This window comes from Ochotona princeps, chromosome 8 (assembly GCF_030435755.1).
Source record: "Ochotona princeps isolate mOchPri1 chromosome 8, mOchPri1.hap1, whole genome shotgun sequence".
NCBI lineage: Eukaryota > Metazoa > Chordata > Mammalia > Lagomorpha > Ochotonidae > Ochotona > Ochotona princeps.
In genome coordinates this window covers 66,069,414-66,089,850 of record NC_080839.1, presented here as the reverse complement: position 1 = coordinate 66,089,850, position 20,437 = coordinate 66,069,414, and the positions used below count along the sequence as shown (strand labels likewise).

General features: G+C 52.5%; 2 protein-coding genes across 3 annotated transcripts in view; both read left to right on the top strand.

Annotated features, from left to right (window-relative positions):
* The window catches only part of UBXN2A (UBX domain protein 2A), a 208,826-nt gene that overhangs the window by 30,999 nt on the left and 157,390 nt on the right, over positions 1–20,437 (top strand). For both annotated transcript variants that reach the window (XM_058668219.1, XM_004582857.4), the window contains exon 6: positions 1,906–2,277. In XM_058668219.1, the coding sequence (XP_058524202.1) occupies positions 1,906–2,098 (193 nt within the window). In that variant the 3' untranslated portion in view covers positions 2,099–2,277. The remainder of the gene's footprint in view (positions 1–1,905; positions 2,278–20,437) is intronic.
* On the top strand, positions 9,546–16,543 carry MFSD2B (MFSD2 lysolipid transporter B, sphingolipid). Its single transcript, XM_058667367.1, has 14 exons — positions 9,546–9,598; positions 9,950–10,205; positions 10,843–10,967; positions 11,435–11,558; positions 11,782–11,860; positions 11,958–12,088; positions 13,701–13,791; positions 13,887–14,008; positions 14,425–14,508; positions 14,721–14,801; positions 14,906–15,015; positions 15,248–15,391; positions 15,576–15,752; positions 16,317–16,543. Exons 1-14 carry the CDS (start codon positions 9,546–9,548, stop codon positions 16,339–16,341), a joined length of 1,602 nt encoding a protein of 533 aa, XP_058523350.1. The 3' UTR covers positions 16,342–16,543.

The window sequence follows — 20,437 nt, the reverse complement described above, 5'->3', positions numbered from 1 at the left end:
AAATGAAAATAGACACGAGACAGCTGAATAGTATCCTATAGCCATTTTAATGTAGATAGAAGCCAGATGTACATAAACTAAAATTTGAAATGTCAATGAAGCAGTCACAGGATGTGGTTAAGAACTTGAATTTTCTAACATATCAGTCACTCAATACCATGTCAATTAACTCCATAATGTTGTAAACTGGTATTGATGTTACGTTATGGCTTTTAATTGGTCTGGACCATATTCTACCAGCTCTGCTTTTATACCAGAGATGATCTCCCCAAGAAACTGTTGAATTGCTCTGGACAATAAGATGCTGGACTCAATGCATAGTACATGCTTGCAATGAAAGAAGCATGACTGGATTTGAACTGTAATACTGCAACAAGGTGGAGGAATCCACCATGGGGAGAGGGTACGAGGAGGGGTTGGGGGAACCTCAGAGCCTATGAAATGATGTCATAAAATGAAATGCAATAAAAAAAAAGATTTATTCATTTTTATTACAAAGTCAAATATACAGAGAGGAGGAGAGACAGAGAGGAAGACTCCTGTCCGATGATCCACTCCCCAAGTGACAACAGCAGCCAGTGGTGTGCACACCTGAAGCCAGGAACCAGGAACCTCCTCCTGGTCTCCCACGTGGGCGCAAGGTCCCAAGGCCTCGGGTCCTCCTCAACCGCCCTCTTAGGCCACAATCAGGGAGCTGGATGGGAAGTGGGGCGGCCGGGATCAGAACCAGCACCTTCATGGGATCCTGGCGTGTTCAAGGTGAGGACTTTAGTCACAAGGCCACTGCGCTGGGCCCCCTAGTAACATTTTTCTTGAATTTTCTGAAGATTTTTTATATGCTTGGATTTCAAAATGTTAATCCCATTGTTCACAACTTTGGAGGTCCCTTCATATGAAAGCAAAGAGAAAATGTCCTGGTTGTCCATGACTCCGTTCCCATTGAGCCGTCCTTGGGCAGACCCAGGCTTGCTAACAGCTTCGTCTGTGAGGATTTCAGTGTGAATGGTGAGAAGGCTTCCAGGAGCCTTCCTTGTTAATGTTGCTCCATAGTCAGTGGCTCTCTGGCGGCTGCCCAGTGCCCAGTGTGGTAGCCTAGTGTCTGAAGTCCTCACCTTACATGATGCGGAATCCCTTATGGACACCAGTTTGTATCCCAGCTGCCCCACTTCCCATCCAGCTCCATTCTGTGGCCTGGGAAAGCAGTCAAGGATGGCCCAAGGGCTTGAGACCCTACATCCTTATGGGAGACCTGGAAGAAGCTTTTGGCTCCTGGCTTGAGATCAGCTCAGCTCAGCTCCAGCTGTTGCGGCCACTTGGGGGGTGACCCAGCAGACAGATTGTTCTATCTGTCTCTCCTTCTCACTGTAAATCTGAGTTTTCAATAAGAATAAATAAATCTTAAAAAATAAAAAAAGCCAAAGATTAATTATCATAATTAATTGTCAGAATCAAGTTATTCTGTATATTAACATCCTGATACCTTTTTTTTTTAAAGATTTATTTATTTTATTTTCATTACAAAGTCAGATATACAGAGAGGAGGAGAGATAGGAAGATCTTCCCTCCAATGATTCACTCCCCAAGTAAGGGCAACGGCCAGTGCTGTGCCGATCCAGAGCCAGGAGCCAGGAACTTCCTCCGGGTCTCCCACGTGGGTGCAGGGTCCCAAGGCTTTGGGCCGTCCTCAACTGCTTTCCCAGGCCGCAAGCAGGGAGCTGGATGGGAAGTGGGGCTGCCGGGATTAGAACTGGCGACCATATGGGATCCCGGGGCATTCAAGGTGAGGACTTTAGCCATTAGGCCATGCTTCCGGGCCCAACATCCTGATACCTTTACAAGTTGATAATAGGTTTAATTAATTCAGGTACCCATAAAATTATGTTAATAGTCTGTGGTGTCTTACAGGGTAAGCCACATCAAGGACTTCATCGAGAAATACCAAGGCTCTCAAAGAGGTCCTCCCTTCTCCCTGGCCACGGCCCTTCCCTCCCTCCGATTGCTGGACGAGGCGCTGACGCTGTCCGAAGCTCATCTGCAGAATGCTGTTGTCATTCAGAGACTCCAGAAAACGGTTGAGCCTTTTGGAGGACTTCCGTAGCGTTGGTTTCTGATAGGCGAAGTGGAACACTTGCCGTAAGTGGGCACACAAACCAAAGTGGAGAGAAAGGCCAGATTGCCTGGACTTTTGGTTGGAGCACCATTTGACTCTTCTGATGAGAAGATGTTTGAATCAGTGCACGCTAGGAAAGTAACATAAGACTAGAAGCTGTATTTGTTGTACTTTTCCGAAGGCTACACAGAAAGAAAAAATGTTTATTTTCAAATTCCAATTAATATGCATTAGATATATTAAGTATCTGTATTATTTAGGATCTTAATATGGAAAAATTTAGGAGCTGTGTTCACAGCATGTCACTTAAACATCACTCCTAAATAGCAGGGATTTGTTTAAACATTAGCTGTCTCAGAATTTTTCAATGGCAATATCTGAACAAATCAAGGTAGGCTAGACGCATGAAGGCAATTATTTTCATAATTCAGAAGTCCACAAGGGCCTGTTGTTTTATAACCTCACCTGTGCTTACACATCAGCATGGTCTCACTTTGCATTCTGAAACAGCGAGATACTCAGGTGCTGATTTGGCATCAGTACCTCAGACGTGTTTTCATTCACGAATGCAGTTATGTAGCGTAGCCTCAGGCTGGTACTAATCTATTCGCCACGTTTCTACACTTTCTTAAAAGCTGATGTTTACGATTCTCCTTGTAGGAACCCTACTTTGTCCCCTATTCTCATTTTTTCAAAAATCAAGGTTTTGTGTGTGCGTGTGTGTGTGTGAGAGAGATTTGGGATTAGTTGTTCATCAACCAGCTCTCAGAATCTAATGCCTGTAAGGTCACATCACTGATTAATGAGTATTTTTTTAAAATGTGTCCTATAAAACGTGTTTTTCTATTTCGTACACATCAGCCGACCTGTGTTTAGATTAAAGGATTATTTATTACATTCTGATGTTGCCAAGGAAAACATGCTTCGTAGCTTGAGTTTTTAACTCAAACCAGTTGGATTTCAGTATTTCACTGTCAGATTCCATCTCCCCTGACCTGAAAACGAGCCTAAGGAGCTTCTGTGCAAACCACCTGTGAGTCGAATTCAGAGTGAAGCGTGCATTGAGTGTGCAAGGGAGCTGGGGAGCGCGCTGCAGCAGGAACTTCACAGGGTGCAGGACCAGTGCTGCGAAGCCCAGGTCACACGCCTTTTCTTATGTGGATTTTGATATATGACATGTTCAATACTAAACATTAAAACAAATGACATCTATTAATTAAAAAATAGCTTCCAAGAAGAAAAGATTTGAGAGATTGTATTCCATGTCTGCAAATATGTTTTCTGTTTGAAGTGAAGAAGACATAATTTGCATATCTGCTTCTACATTCAATCTGTTGTGCCATTAAGACCTTAATCAGGAGTGAATAGAAAAGAAGGCAACAGCGCTGCCTCAGTGTGATGATGAAATCATGTTGCAATCACAAACCTTACCACACTCTGAGATGTCCCTCAAGGGTCCCTGACCACACTCTGAGGACCAGTCCTACAAAAAGGTGGTTCACAGTGATGCTCAGGCCTTCAGAGAAGGCTTCTCAAAAGCCTGTTCCTGCTACTCCCTACAGGTCCCAGTATGTCTGCATTCTTAGTCCTGAGGGATACTGAGGGCTGCCCTGAAAGTACCATTCAGTCTTCAGGAAACCCTGCACTGAGCTGCGTAGTCCGGAAACTAAATTCTGACCATTTCACCATGGGCAGCAGGACTCCAGCTCAGTGGGCTGCTGCACTGTCTCAGTTTTATCCAGCTGTCCCCCAGTTTGCTCTCATTCTGTACCCCTTTACCACTGCACTAATCACGGCGTGAGCCTGTGCACTGTCGGCTATAGCACAGTAAGACAAAGCTGGAACGCTTGACTGAAGTTCCTAGCAGACTCAGGAATATGTTCATAGCTAGATGACCTGGCAGTCTGGTAGGAGAAGGCTCCCTCTCCCGGCTCGCAGCTGTCCCAGTGGTGGATGCAGGAGGGCCCTTCCCTGCCCTGTTGGCCATCACCTCAGGAATGAACAGGTGCTTCACCCAGTGGAAGTGTTTATTGTCAGCCATGTTTACACAGCAGTGTTCACTGCACTCCCTGGAGCCAAGCGAAAATCATGGCATTCTGTAAAAACTGATGGGCTGGTACAAATCCGTGAACTTTGAGATCTAGGAAATATGATTGTTGATGTATGTGCAGGAATCTGTAAGAAAATGTTTTAGATAGGCCTTTTTCTGAGGCGTTTTCATCTGCATAATTATAATCAATCCAGAAGTCTTTGTTGATCTTTGTAAGGGCCTCTTGGTGATCTCAGTGAGAATGGTTCTGGTGCCTGTAGGAAAGCCTTCAGGCTGTGATCATTTACAGAAAACACATGGGAGGGCGTCCTGTGTGGGCCTGGGAGGTACGCAGCAGGGAGAGGCTCCTGTGGGCAGAGCCACGCAAGCAGAAACTGAACACAGTTTGCTAATATGAATAAAGCTCAGAGGTTTTCTAAACTAATCATATATATATATATATATATATATATATATTTTTTTTTTTTTTTTACTTGAGAGGTTCAAAGGTGTAAATGTGTAGAATGCTCAGAAGAGGCTGATTTTGAAAAGTATTGAGTGAGGTAAGGAGCAGGTGTTTTAAGTGTACGGGACAGTCTGAGCTCAGCAGCTGTTTCACATCCGCCAGCAGTTTCTCTAGAGAACTCGTTAGAGCTAGCACATTGAAATCTATTTTTTTTTAAATTTTACAGTTTATTGGCTGAAGTACTGAGCAGTATCCATGTTAAAATGTAACTTTCCTTGACAGCTCTCTCCGTGTGCTTGTCGTGACATCTCAGTGTGTTGATAACCTGTGCTGTATGCGTTTATTTCAGTGCCTTAAAAAACATATCCTGAAATCTTTTGCTGATGATCTCAGAGCTATTCTTTTAAGGGTGAAATACTATTGATTCAAAAGATCTGTCAAATCATTTACTCTTATTCTAAAGTCATTAACATCTAGCTGCATCTGTCACTTTGAATTGGCAAAGTCATGGGATTTGAAAATGCATCATTTATTTTGTGCCTGTGTTTTAGCCAATAGAACTTCCATTTAATACTAAGAAATGTAAAAAAAAAAAAAAAAAAGATTTTTTAATGCTAACCCTGCGGTGATATTTGTTCTTTGAACTACCCATTGTGTTCTGAGCATTCTTGAGGTGAGTTTACACCCGTGTTCTTTTTTTTTTTTTTTAAGATTTATTTGTTTTTATTACAAAGTCAGATATACAGAGAGGAGGAGAGATAGAGAGGAAGATCTTCCATCCTATGATTCACTCCCTAAGTGAGCGCAATGGCCGGTGCTGCACCAATCCGAAGCCGAGAACCTGGAACCTCCTCCGGGTCTCCCACGCGGGTGCAGGGTCCCAATGCATTGGGCCATCCTCAACTGCTTTCCCAGGTCACAAGCAGGGAGCTGGATGGGAAGTGGGGCTGCCGGGATTAGAACCGGTGACCATATGGGATCCCGGCGCATTCAAGGCGAGGACTTTAGCTGCTAGGCCACGCTGCTGGGCGCTACACTAGTGTTCTTTCCGCACTTTGGTATGAACCCTTAAGTGAGGAAGTGGCTTACTCAGTATGTTACTTTTTGGCTTTTGGCTTATTTAGTTAGTTTTTGTTTGTTTTGTTTTTTGCTTTTGTTTTAAATATTATTTGGACACAAATAATCCATATCAAAATGATAAAACACAGATATGCTAAAATGATCTTTAAATAATCTCTTATGCAATGATTCAAATATAATCACTATAGCTTGAGCATCGTTAATGTGAAAACCTGGAACTTCCTGAGAACCAGCATCATGCTAAGAGTAGAGAATCCCGCAGCCGACCTGAGCCGTGGGAGGAACGCCAGTGCTGGAATGCAGTGTCCACAGACCTCCAGGCCGTGAGGCGTATCGCGAGTGATGATTCTCATGTCTAGATTTCACCAAGATACCTCATTTTTCAAATATTCAAAAAAAAAAAAATTCAAAATTCAAAACGCCTCTGGTCCCAAGCATTTCGGATAGGGAGGCCTCGGGCTGTGGGGACATCTTGGTGTGTCTCCTTTCAGATATTTTTTAGTGTAGTAGTAGTGAATTTTGTTTTCATTAAAAGACAACTAACTTTTCTTAGTTAATCTAGTCTTGCTATTTCAAATCTAATTTGTCTTATGAGCAACTACCAGTTTAAGCAGAATAATAGCTGTTAGGTGAAAATGTCCTTGTTTTAGTTATATTTATGTGGGGAAAAAAAAGTTTCTTAACCTCCTTTTCAAAATTAAGGTTTTGGCGATGGAGTACTAGCACTAGTACTAGGGATGAAGCGTGTTGGCTTAAGAGTACAATGTCCAGAAAAACCAGCTTTTGTTCATTTTGTTTCAGAAGAATTAGTCCTTTGCCATGTGCACTATCAAGCCACTGAAATCCAGGAAGCCAAAGTGCCTGTTCTGTAGATAAGGGACTGTAAGGCGAGGAAAAGGGAGTGACTCACTGCGCCTTGGGTGTTGTATCCTTTAGGGTTAGGTGGAGCTGTGACAGAAAATGCAAAATGATGGTCACTTGCAAAATGCACGTTTATGTGCTTCCCATTCCGAGCCCTGAGGGGAGCAGCTTCTGTTGCCTGAGGGTCCCAAGACAGTAGCAGGGGCGCCAGCCATTGCATGTATTTCAACCAGTGGGAAGAAGCATACCCCTTAATCTTTTGTATTTGAGCAGTCTTATTGTTGTGTCACTCACATACCATACAATTCAACTGGACATGATCTAATTTAACAGGTTTTCATGACATCTGAAAAACCTTCTGAGCAGTCCCTGCCTGTCCCTTGGCCTCGGCAGGCACAAATCCACCCTCTGTGTCTGCTCTTTGTGGAGCTACAGCGTGTGATGTGCGACCTCCTGGGACTGACTGCTGTGATTGCATAATGTCTTCACTGCGCAGAGTCCATGTAGTGTGCACACAGCATGCTTTTTACCTCTGTGTTACCAGATGCATGTGTGGGTTACATGCACATTTTTGGCTGTTGCAAATACTGTGTTAAATAATGCCGCTGCTGAACACGGCAGGTGCTCGTGGAGACGTTTTCGTTTCGCCGAGGTTGTGGGGATTGCTCACAGAGCCTGACTAGCTTATGCAACTCCTGCCACCAGCAGGGTCAGAGGCTTCCCGTTTCCCCGCAGGCCCTCTCTTGTCACTGTCGCACTTAGTGGGTGGGAAGTGCTAGCTCGCTGTCATTGCTTTGGTTGTGCTAGCGTGCATTTTAGAGAAGGACCTGTTCAGATCCTTGGCCTGTTCCCCTCTAAGGTGTGTAGAAGGGACTGCACTCGCTGAAGTCATTTGCAGCACAGGTGTAATTTTGATGAGCCTGGCTTGTGTTTGTGTAAGAAACCCTGTTGTGATGACTTGCTCCTATTTTGAGTTTTACTGTTTTGGGCCTTGATGTTCACATGTGAGGTGCAGCTTCAGTCCATTACTTTTGCCTTTAAGGATTATTCTGGGGTGTTGCATTTCACTCTGGCCACAGCTTAGATTTCTGGTCTGAACAAGTGGAACCCACCTTTGCCCATGGGGATTAGCTGGAGGGTGGTACAACCCATTGCTCCATGACCCGCCCAGCCCCCCAAAAATTGTTCCAGTTCTCCCCTAACACTCCTCAGCAAATTTTGGCTTTTGACTGTTTCTCCATGAAGAAAGAAACCTGTTGCCCACAGTTTCTGGGGTTCTTGGGCATTCCATCAGCTGGATGTAGGGGGCAGCTCGGAGCAGAGCTCCTGCTGACCCTTTGGGCCTCTGCATGCCACGCCCACGCAGCCCCGGAGCCGCCCTCTGCACGTTATCCTGGGGCCGCCGGCACTCAGAGCTGCTGTGTGATGGCAGTGCCCCCTCACCCTGCCCTGGCCGCAACCTCAGAGGCGCAGCAGCAGCCACCGTCACCGCCTCAACCAGAGGCCCACACCTTGGAGCCAGGCACGGTGAGCACCAAGCTGAGGCGACCAGGCTGGGCGGGAAATGGGGTCCCCCTGGCCACTCCTCCTGCAGCCCTGCCAGAGCCCCAGGCTTTCCAACTTTCCTGACAGCCTGGGGTTGAGGGACCTGGGAGCCCAAAGAGCAGGATGGGAAGCAGGTGAGGTGAGTGCCACTTGGCAGGGCTCCCTGGGCTCCTGATTCCCAGGCAGCAGGGCCAAAGGGAGATCAGACCCAAGGAGGCCACCTCTCGCCTCAGGTCCCAGGCCCTGCTGTGGGCTCAGGCTCCCTCTCCAGCCCTGGTGGGTAGGTATGTGTATTAATTCAGCGGGGATGCAGCAGCCGAAGGGGTGAAGGGCCCTGGGGAGTGCCCTCCCTGGCTGTCAGAAGTGCAGGTGGTGACGGGCAATAGAGGTGGGGGAGCCCTGTGTGGGGTGGGGTGGGGTGGGGCAGGGCACGTGCAGGGGACTTAGGGACCCAGCTGTCTGTGTGCCTGAATGCCACATCTCATAGGGCACTGTGCATGAGCACCAGACCCCTGCACCTCCCACCTGGCTCCTGTACTGCCTTTTGGGCACCCCAGAGCAAAGGACTGTGTTCCCCAAGAGAGGGGAGACCTTCTGGGCCTTGCTTACTTCCCAGGGAAATGTAGAAAATGGGGCTGAGGTTCAGGGCCAGAGAAGACCAGCATTACCAGCAAGACGCCAGCATGGCACACGCCTGCCTGCCCGCCCGATAAAGTTGCCCTCTCCCACGTGTGAGGCTGCTGACACCCTAGCACGCAGCTAAACCTGGCCACCGGCTGGCTTCCTAAGGTAGACTCGGCTGCCTGTGAAGTGCCTGGGAGCCAAGTAGATGAGACGCGCCCTCCACCTGTCACGGCAACGTGGTGTAAGGCCGTGTCTGAGCTGGCATTTCCTATGGTCCCTCTACACCCTGGGGGGACGCAGGGACTCCTTGCAGGACAGATGGGGAGTTACTGCACTGGACTTAAAACTAACACACAGATGTCAGAAGACATTCTGCCCAAGTGTGGTTTTCTCCCTCCGGCAGAAAGGGTGTGTGGAGGGTGAGATAAAGGAGATAAAGCTTTATCTGGGAAGGCTGAGCAGCTGCAGTGCCCTGCACGATAGGAAGTGGGTGAAGCCACAGACCTTGGTCCCCACTCGCTCCTCAAAGAGTGACAAAGGATTCTGAGCCTTTAAAAGATGCAGCACTTTACACTGGGGCTTCATGGCCATTGGCTGCGCCAGTGAACAGACAATGCACCTGCTAGGAATCAGGTGTGGTGCTGGGGACTGAACAGGCTGGTGAATAGAATCATGATTCGTGCTGTAGGGAGAGGGGCCATGTGGAGACCGCACCAGGCAGGGAGGGCCTCAGGAGGAGGTAGCTAAAGGAAATGCCCTAAGGCAGCCACAGCCCTTGGGAAGGAGGCCACCAGGGTTGCAGGACAGGCTCCTCCGGGCACAGGGTCACCATGGCAGTGACCAGCGACTGCAGGGCTCTGAGCAGAGACATGGTCTTATTCCTGTGAGCAGTAAGCCTGCTGGCTCCTGGCTGAGGAGCGGATTGCAGCAGACAGGAGCAGAAGCTGGAGAAGAGGAATTGAGGATGACTCCTAGGCTCGTGGCCTGAGCCCCTGAATAGCCACTTGATGCAGTGACCACAGCACTGGGAGCTGGTTTAGATGTGAGGGAGAAATTGGGGGATTTGTTTGGACCCCACTGGGCTGAGTTGCTTGCCCCACTTCTGTGTGGAGCTGAGCAGTCAGCTATGTGTTAGAGTCTGCAGTTTGCTGGCTGGTTAGCCTTGTGATGACCCTATGGGGCTCAGATTACTTTGTATCTGTTGGACCCATTAACCACTTCCCGAAGACAATAGAGTTAGTCTCACTGCCCCTTGGGGTGGTTTGGCAGCAGAACAGAGGCGGTGGCTGGCAAAGCCTTCAAGACATCCCTGGAAGCCAGGAAGATGCTGTACTGGTAGAGGCTTAGTTCCTCTGTTCTCACAGGACAGTGGAGCTAGCCGCCTCTCTCTCTCTACGAAGATCTGCTATGGCATTGGTGGAGTTCCCAACCAGGTGGCCTCCAGTGCCACCGCCTTCTACCTGCAGCTCTTCCTGCTCGATGTGGCTCAGGTGAGTGTGGGCAGCAGCCGGGGCCCACTTGGAGAGCACCTGCATATACAAGAAGGAACCCACAGGCTGGTCTCAGGGAGATCTGCCACAGCTGCTTTTAGAGGGTCAGCGCATGGCTCAGTAGTGTGTGCTGCTTTGCCTGAGGGATCTCTGCAGTGCAACTGGGAAAAGCTGGTTTCAGAGTAGTGTATAAAACAGGTGCGTGTCAGCCAGGATGCGCTCCATTTCTATAAGAGAAAAAGGACACACACCTTGGTGTTCATGTGGTCCACAGGAGGGCATGCTGCAGGACCAAGTGTCAATACAACTGAGCCATTTTTCACATGTGTTCTCTGTGCCTTTTAGAAATGATTCTCCGAGACAATTGCATTTATATAAAATTACAGATTTCAAATGTACCTGCAAACATGAGAAGGTGTTGGAAGGTCTTGTCCTGTATTTTTATAACAAATGCACTGGTTCTGTGTTTGGAAAGATTAATAAACACTGTGAAGCAAGACGCCTACTTCTGCCTGTGCACCTGGGTCCACTTTGTTCTCAGCGCCACCCCTGAAGAGGGAGGAAGCTCTCGAACCTTCTTTTACAGTGATCCCCCAAGTGGTGTGCACCTGCTTCCCTGCTGCTCTGTCCGTTGCAGATCCCTGCTGCGCAGGTGTCGCTTGTCCTGTTTGGAGGGAAGGTGTCTGGGGCAGCTGCCGACCCGGTGGCTGGGTTCTTCATCAACAGGAGCAGGAGGACAGGGTCTGGACGGCTGATGCCCTGGTGAGTAGTCCCACAGTCCTGAAGGCCCAGGCCCCTGACCCTCGCCCAGAGCCCAGGCAGCTGCTTACTGGGAACCCTGTGGACAGCTGGAGGCCAGGCCTGGACTGGACTGACTCGGGCTGTGGCTGGGAGACGCTCTCGGGGATTCATCCCTTCACAGGCCACAGCGCTGGCCCTGGTGTGGCCCACAGGGCCAGGGTAACCTGGGCTGGGGGCCATGGTAGGTCTCAACAGAGGAAGGACCACCTGTTTGACTCTGCCAAGTGTCCTCTTAGAGGGAATGGCAGGGCTAGCAGCAGACGCCTGGTGTTGAGTGACCCCCATTCCTCACTCTCCGTGTCTCTGACTCCATGGCTCCCAGCCTGAACCCCAGCCCTGGGCTTACTGAACAGCAGAGTCGGGCCTGGGTTGCTGCCGCCTGGGCCCTGTCCTGGTACGGCAGGTGCTCTAGCTTGCTGTGCCCACAGGGTGCTGGGCTGCACACCCTTCATCACCTTGGCCTACTTCTTCCTCTGGTTCCTACCCCCCTTCACCAGTCTACGAGGCCTCTGGTACATCACCTTCTACTGCCTCTTCCAGGCCCTGGCCACGGTAAGCAGCCTCTTGAACGGGTGTGTGTATGGGGGGAGGGGGTGGCACTACTGCCCTCCCCAGCCCTGGGGCGGGTGATCCTCCCCTGAGCTCCGGGAGCCCTACTGCCCTGAGCTTTTGGTGGCCAGTAGGAATGTGGCAGAGGACTTCAGTCTGGGGAAGCAGGGCACCCACCTGGCACTGAGGGTTATAGGGCTGTTCTGACCTCTGCTGGTGCCCCTAGTTCTTCCAGGTGCCCTACACAGCGCTCACCATGTTCCTGACCCCCAGCCCCAGGGAACGGGACTCAGTCACTGCTTACCGTGAGTGGGTCTTCAGGGAAAGAGCAGGGCTGGGGTGCTGCCCCTGGGGTGCCATGCCCAGCTGGCTTGGGCACCTTGCTCAGTGCCGTGTCTCTAGGGATGACCATGGAGATGGTGGGGACGCTGGTGGGAGCCACTGTCCATGGGCTCATCGTGTCTGGCGCCCATGGGCCCCATACATGTGAGGACTCTGCACTCCCCAGGCAAGCCGCCATCTCCTCCAAAGCTGTGAGTGCTGCCTGCCCCCAGGGCTGCTTCCTCCCCACCCCCAGCACCAGCTCTTCAGGGTCTTCCTTGAGCTTCTAGCTAAGAACTTGACTCCAACCCCAAAATCCTGGCCCATTCTCCACCAAACCTGCCTCCTGAAAGCAACAGGCCAGTCATGTGGCGGGGAGGACCCAGGTGGGCTCAGGGGAGGACAGCAGGAGGCTTTGGTGTTCTTTGTCTCCATACCCCCAAGGTGAAAAGGAGAAAGAAGGAGGAGAAACCAAAGAGCAGCTCCCCCCTCCCTCTCCCCTCAGAGCAGGTGCAGCACCTTGGCGACCTTCCTGTTCCTTAAGCCAAGGACATCGTCACCCTCCAGCACCCTGGGAGTCTGCCATCCCTTGCTCACCCTCAACCCCTCAGATCACCTGAACTTTCCACACCTCCTGGGAACCTGTTAGGGGGGTAGTAGCTCCATGCCAGACCTCCTGAGTCAAATTCTGGGGAGGAGGCCCAGCTAGCCAGATGAGAACAAGCCCTCTGGGGGATTCTGACCCCTTATCCTCACCAGCTCTTCAGAATGGGTGCCGTGAGTCATGCCCATGGCCCTCTGCAGGGCTGGCCAGAATTCCACCATGCACACCAGGAACTGCGGCATGGGCATCCATCTCCCCTCCCCACCGTACCCGCTGCAGCTTCCAGCACTGGCATCTGCTGGGGTACACTAGGGACCTGGATTGGGATGGCGAAGAGTTCCCACTCAGTTGCCCTCAGACCCACCATGGCACTTCTAGCCTAGGGCACTGTCCCTTCCAGACCACTCCCAGAGCCCCAACGGCAACAGATAGGAGAGAGAAGTACAGGTGGTGGTGGCCTTGGGTTGGGGAGAGCGGGGAGGCTGAGAACCCCTTCCTGGGAGGTAGAGCGTAGGCTCCAAGGCTTTGATGGCTTACAGCTATTCCCCATCCAGCTTCACTCACAGGTAAGTCATTTCAAGATGCTGGGGGACATCAGGTGAGGGAAGGCAGGGGAGTGTGCCAAGGATCTCTGTGAAAGCCACCCTGGGCACACCCCCTGTACCTTCCCTCGCCTCCCCAGAGTAGAATCTGCCCTGCATCACTGTCAGCCCCACACATCCTGCACCTGTGGCATTCCTCCTTCCTGGAGGGCAGGGACCACTGTGGCTCTCTGCCTGTTGAAGGACTACATGACCCTGTGCTGACTCCACTTGCTCGTCATCTGTCCCTCCTCCCCAGTCCCTCCTTGTGGCTGCATGGGGCTCATGTGACCATCATCAAATTGGGGTGCAGCAGGCAGCTGCAGCATCAGGGTAAGGGTGGCAGGAAAGCTGCCGCTCGTACCTGGAACCCTCCTTTCCAGGACGAGGGAATGATGCACGTGTGAGGATCTGTTTGAGCCCCTGGGTCTGCCTCCCCTGCTGGAGCAGCTGGAAGGAGTGGCAGCCCCAGCTGGCTTGAGCTAAGCTCCCTCTGCTCCCTGGGGGATAGCCCTGCCTCTGCGAAGATGGGCAGAGAGGCATGGGGGGAGGGAAGAGGTAGGGCAACGCCAGCTTCGGCAGCACTGGGCACCACAGACTGGAGACACTGCAGGACTCCGGCCCCACCCTGTCCCACAGATGCGTCTCTACTGCCTCGCGGCTGCCGTGGTAGCAGTAACTTACCCTGTGTGCAGCAGTCTGCTGTGGCTGGGGGTGAAGGAGCGTCCAGGTACAGGGCTGTCATGAGGCTCGGGCCAGGGCTGCTTTTAGGGGTGGGGTGTTGGTTTGGAATTCAAGCCCAGGTGGCACCTCCCTGTGTTGCAGACTCCTCTGCTTCAGCCTCAGGCCCAGCGCTGGGCTTCCTGGCAGGGCTGGGTCAGACTGCCCGGTACCGACCCTACCTGAAGCTCGTGGTCTCCTTCCTGTTCATCTCAGCTGCTGTGCAGGTACCTGCAGCCGCGTGGACTGCACAGGCTCGCAATTCAGTGTCCGCCCCACTGCAGGCTTGAGTTTCCAGGGGAAAAACCTGGGGCTGTGCTGGGGGGAGAGCTTCAGGGTGGGCAGGGACTGGGGGGCCAGGGCCTGGGCCTGGGTCCCAGAAGCCAACATGCCTGAGGTGATTTACTCATTGTTCCTAAGTAGTCCTCAGCTGTGCTAGTGGTAAGGAGGACCACACATGGGGTTGGTGACAGTGTTGGGACTAAGTGTCCTCTGCAGGGGCAGTGACCGCATGATGGCAACCTTGAGTTCCAGGTCCCCAAAGAGGGCTGGGCTGGAGCATGTTCCATTGTGCTCTTACTGTGGGCCTCTGCCATTCCCTGCATGCACCCATCTTCTGTCTGCCCCCCACCCCACGCCTTAGGTGGAACAGAGCTACCTGGTGCTGTTCTGCATGCACGCCTCCCGGTTACAGCAGCACGTGCAGAGCCTCGTGCTGACCATCCTGGTGAGGAGACCCACTTGACCTGACCTGGATGTGGTCAGAGGTCTGGGGGGACAACATTCAGGACACAGCCTTGGCCACCTGTGTCCCGGTACAGGGTGGATCATGATATGAATGGCCGTAGATTTACTCAAGGGGCAAAGGCAAGGCAAGGCTGGGGCCGGGCTCTGAGGCACTGGGTGAGGGTCCTGGGGTGCTGCTGTGTGTGTTTTCAGGTCTCTGCTGTGCTGAGTACCCCACTGTGGGAGTGGGTCCTCCAGCGCCTGGGGAAGAGGACCTCGGCCTTTGGGATCTGCGTGAGTGTGGTGGCAATCAGGGGCTGGGGGAGACGATCTGCATGTGCCTCCTGGCACTGGCAGGGCGCAGGTGGAGGGGTCAGCTGGTATGTCTGTCTCCCTAGACAATGGTGCCTTTTGTGATCCTGCTGGCCGTGGTGCCCACGGCCCCTGTGGCATATGTCGTGGCCTTTGTGTCTGGCGTGAGCATTGCCGTGTCCCTGCTGCTTCCATGGTAGGCTGGGGTGAGGGCTGCCTTGGCAGATGCCTGCCCCTGTCTGGCAATCTCTGGGCTCACACCGTATCAGGTGTGGGGGTGGGGGACCTCCAGCACTACCCTGAGCCCTCCTGAAAGGGACAAGCACGCAGAGCCGCCGAGCTCACTATGTGTGCCAGTGCGGTGCTAGGAGGGGTGGGTCACCTCTAGCTGCCAAGGGGGCTAAGCAGGACCTGCTGCCCCTGCCCAGGTCCATGCTGCCCGACGTGGTAGACGCCTTCCAGCAGCAGCATGAACACAGCCAGGGCCTGGAGACCATCTTCTATTCATCCTATGTCTTCTTCACCAAGCTTGCAGGCGCGTGCGCCCTGGGCATCTCCACTCTCAGTCTGGAGTGAGTCCCCGGGGTGGGGCCAGAGGCACAGAAGATCCTAGTACACCCAGGACTCCTCTGGGTACCGGGCTGAGACCCGCTCTCCCTCTCCCTGGTCAGCCCATCCCCTGGCCACTCCCCACCCCCTGGCTGCAAGACCTGACCTGGCCATGGGGGTTGGGGATGGGATGTGCTGTTTTTCCAGGTTTTCTGGCTACCAGGCGGGAGCCTGCCAGCAGGCCGAGGAGGTGGTGGTGACCCTCAAGGTCCTCATCGGAGCCGTGCCCACCTGCATGCTCCTCACCGGCCTGGGCATCCTCATGGTCGGCCCTGCCCCCAAGGCACCAAGTCAGGATACCTCCCGCCAGCTGAGCCTTCAGAGGTGGGCACCCTGCACATGCGGGAACGGGCAGGGCTGCCTGCAGGAGACTTGCCCCAGCTCCCTGCACGTTTCCTCCCAGCACCTCCCTTAATTTCCCTGTAGAGGGTACTGTCTCCCTCACTGGTCTCCTGGGCACCTCAACACCTGCTGGCCTCCACCCCCTGCAGGTTCTGCACCTTCACAGCCCACAAGCTGGCAGGCTGCTCCCAGGGAGCCCTCACCACCCTGCTCTTCTTCCCCCGTTCACTCAGCCCTGGTCCATTCCCTGTTCGCCTCTCCCAGGAGCCTGTGGGAACCTGGAAGACTTGAGCTAGGCGTTCTTCATTTCTGCATTCCCCAAGGCCCAACCCCAGATGTACTGGGAAGCCTACAAACATGCGTCCCCACTCAGGATGAGCCAAGCGCTGCTCTGGCATGGTCCCTATGCAAGCCCCGACCCTCCTGCGGGGTCCTGCTGGAATCCCACACCAGGTGCCCTAAAAAGCAGGCAGGAGGGCTATTCAGTGGCCCTGGTGAGGAGCTGCTTACCCTCAGCCCTGACCTACCCTCCTTCCCTTCCTGCAGGCGGACCAGCTACAGCCTTACCTGAAGCCCCAGTGCCAAGGAGCTGCAGTGGAGCCAGCGCCTTCTCACCCACCTCTCAATTCACCATGGCCTCTTCCCTGGGTGCCGCCTCCAGTGAGGCCTCCTGGTGTACCCCTGGCTCCCAATCACCCCAGCTCTGCCCCCACAGCCAGCAGCAGCTGCTTCTGGACACAGGAAGCCCTGCAGGAAGCCCCTTCCCACCCCCTGTCCCCCGCCCCAGCAGCAGGATGCAGCAGCCATCTAGTGGGGATAGATGGACATGCTGTGGAGGGAACAGATACAAGACCTGCCCGCCCCAGAGCACTCTGGGACAGTGGCGTCAGTGAGAGGCCTTTCCCGAGCTCCCCCTCTGCCCACCAGCACAAAGCTCCGTGGTTGAACACATGAGCAATTTGTGTGAGAGAAATCCACTAGAATTTTCTCAGAGCACAGGAACTGCAGTTGTCTAGGAGCCGTCTCTTTGGGGTCAAGAGATCCACTGAAGTTGACTTTTTCAATAGCAAATGAAAGTCTTATCTTCTGTTTGGTCTGTCAACTGTGACTCTGGCCTACCGCCTAACCCTCTGGAACAAAGCTGAGACCCCAGTGAGCCCAACCCATGGGAGTCTGGGGGCCTCAGGATCTCCCTGCCTGCAGAAGTGCAGGTACTGCATGTGGGCCTGGAGAGATAAGGCCCCCCACCCTTATCTCTAACCCCTTCCCCTCCCTGGGGCTTGGGCCCCTTCCTTTGAGCTGCCTCAGGAGTGTGACTCTGGGGTGAGCCCAGCTCTCAAATGCCTGCCCTGACAAGAAGTGCATCATTGGTTTCCTCTGCGGCCACCTGGTGAGCGGTGGGGCTTCCAGATTGGTCTGATGCATCCGCCCTCACCCCTGTGACCCCAACATCAGCAACAGTCCTTGGGGTCAGAGGACAATGGAAAAACCAGCAGGCTTGGCTTCTCTGGACCATGCACCTGAGCCAGGGAGGAGCTGACAGGAGCTCTGCACCGCTCCGGCTGGGCACAGGTGGGAACAGGAATACACACACCCTTTGCAACCACACAATGCTGGTGGGACACACCACACACACACACGCTGGCAGAACAAACAACATACACCTGCTGCTGGCCATCAGGAGGGAGCAGTTCCCTAGCCTGGGCTGCTGCTGGCCATGTGGGGAGGGCACCTGGCAGGGGACAGGGCTAGGCTGTCATGTCATGCACAGGAAACCTGGGCAAGGCGGCAGGAACAGAAGCCAGCATGTAATTTCAGATTCTGTGTGCTGGGCACAAGGTGTGGAAAGCATAGTACATGGTCCAGGGCTAGCCACAGCAAGCCCACCTCCCGGACCCTCATGGTCCAGCCTGGGCCTTGCAGGGTGTAACCCCCACCACCTCCTCTCAGCAGCCCTATAAAGGGGGACCATTCTCAGAGGAGGGAACCATAGCAATTTGCCAGTCTCAGGCCGACTTTCACTATTATACACAGGCAGGCAGCCTGCCTCGGCCCACTGTTCCGGGCGTCTACAACCAGTGGGCCACTTTGGCTCGGCTGTCTAGTGAGGGTGGTGGGTGGCAGAACAGGTGCTGAGGGATGACCTGGTGATTCAGGAAACAAAGAACGGGGCATGCCTGCCCATGTCTGCAGTTTCTATGAAGCAACCTAAGCCAACCTAGTCTGCTCTTAAGTGTTCCACTCTCAGGCACCAGGATTGGATCCATCGCCATGGTGAATCCATGAACACAGGACTTGGGAGAGTGACTTTAACAAATGGGTCTTTGGGGCCTGCCTGAAATCAGCTGGGGGTAGAGGCAGGCCATGAGCCCAGCTGACTCCAGGGCTTATGGAGCGAGCCGGTGCTAAGAGCATGCTAGAATGGCTCTTGGGGACCCTGGCCATCAGCAGGACCGCACCACCTCTGAAACCAAACATCACCTTCCCTCTGACCCCAAGGTCATTCCCATCATCCTACGTCTTTGACCTTGGGTTCACAGTCCATCGGAGCCCACCTCCTGCTTCAGAGGAAGAAGGTGGTCCCAGGCTTACCCTGGGGAAGAGCAATAGCATTCTGGACCCTAACCTGAATCCCCATTGAAATCCACACCGTGTCATCACATGCTCCAGGCCTGAGCTGGGACAGGCAGTGGCATCACTGCTTGGGATGCCCGTAGCCACGGCAGACCACCTGACTCAAGTTCTACTCTGCTTCCAATCCCACTTCCTGCTCAAGCACTCCCTGGGAGGCAGTGCCAACGCCTGGAGCACTGTCGCCTACAAGTAAGGGAGGCCTGGACAGAGTTGTGTGCTCCTGCCCACAGCCTTCCTCAGCCCCGGCTACTACCAGCATTTGTGGAGTGAAACAACAGATGGAGATCTCTCTTGCTCTCTAAAGTAAAAATGAAAATAAGCTTTTAAATCTGAAGAAGACCCTTTCAGGTCCTCCCTTGGCTTCCTTCCATTTAGCCCCACAGCAGCCTCCAGCCTCACAGGATCAAGTGCTACCTGTCACATCCTCAGAGAGGTGCTAACTTTGGCCTCGGCCTCTGCACCTGAGGAGACGGTGCAGCCTGGTGAGGTGAACATGGGGGACAGGAAGACGGGCTTGGCTGCTGCATCTGTTGCCACATGGGACTGGCTGCCTATTCAACCAATCCAGACCTCCAGCACTGCTCATTCCTTTCCAGAACTCAGTCTTTCCTTGGCCTGCATGACACCTTCCCCGGGTCTCCTCCACCTCTGGCAGGTACCTTAACCATCTTTCCTTTATGTGCAGGCCCCTCCAGCACCCCAGGGTGGAACGCTCCCCTACAGCAAACGCTGCACATTCTATTCTAACTCTGGGCTTTGGGTCCCCTATCAGAATGGTCCTTCAAGCAACTCGGGCACCTGCAGTTCTAACTGGGACTTACCCCCTCGTCTCCACGCCCACTCCACTTCCTGCACATTCAGTAAATTGTGTTAGCATCTATTTATCTAGGTCCCAAAATCCAAATCATAGATCTTAGATTCCCGTTCTCCCCCATTCACCTACTCAGTGTGGGCTGAGCAATGGAAAGTAAGGGTTATGGCTTGTGGCCTATTATCAAATGGTGGAAGTGATTCAAAACCAGGCAGGAAGTTCTAACAGCAATTAAGCATTGATATGGCTCACATCACACAATGAACTGGCGGTGTGTGTGTGTGTATTCCCATGGGATTCAATTCAGCTGGACAGTTTTCCATGTTCTCCCAGAAACACAGAAAACTTTCACGAAGCACTACAATGTCATCTAGGGCTGGCATGGTGGTACATCAGGCTAATCCTCAGCCCTGTGACGCCGGCATCCTATATGAGCGCTGAGTCAAGTCCTGGCTGCTCCATTTCCCACCCAGCTCCCTGCTTGTGGCCTGGGAAAGCAGTAGAGAATGGGCCAAAGCCTTGGGACCCTGTGCCTGCATGGGCGACCTGGAAGAAGCTCCTGGCTCCTGGCTTCAAATCAGTCCAGCTCTGGCCATTGCAGCCATTTGGGAAGTGAACCAGGGGATGGAGGATCTTTCTGCCTGTCTGTAAATCTGCCTTTCCAATAAAACTAAATCTAACACCTCCTTATAATAATGACTTAGCAAGCCAGGAAAAGAAAGGGTCTCTCTCTTTAAAACAGTCCTTTTAAAGCCAGAAATAAAACCAGTGCAACCCCTCCCAAAATAGGCATGACATTCTTCACAGAAATGTAGAAATCTTTCCTAAAGCTTACATGGAACTACAGAAGACCTCAAGCAGCCACACAAACTTGAGCAAAAAGAAACCCAGATGTATCACACCACCTGACTCCAAAACACTGCAAAGCTCTAATAGTACCACTTACTAAACATGTGGCAGCAGATTGTCACCATCTGTAATGTTAACCCACGTAGCTGTCAGTTCACATCCTGGCTGTTCTACTTTTAACCCATCTAGCCTAATTCATTCTCCCTCACTGTAAACCTGCCTTTCAAATAAATAAATACATCTTTAAAGCAAGCCTTAAAGAGAGAAACAAAGCCTACCAGAAATTTGAGCAAAAGAAATGAGCAGGTATTTGGAAAAGAGAAAATAAAAATGGTTGGGGCCTGGTGCAATGGCTCAACTGGCTAATCCTCCA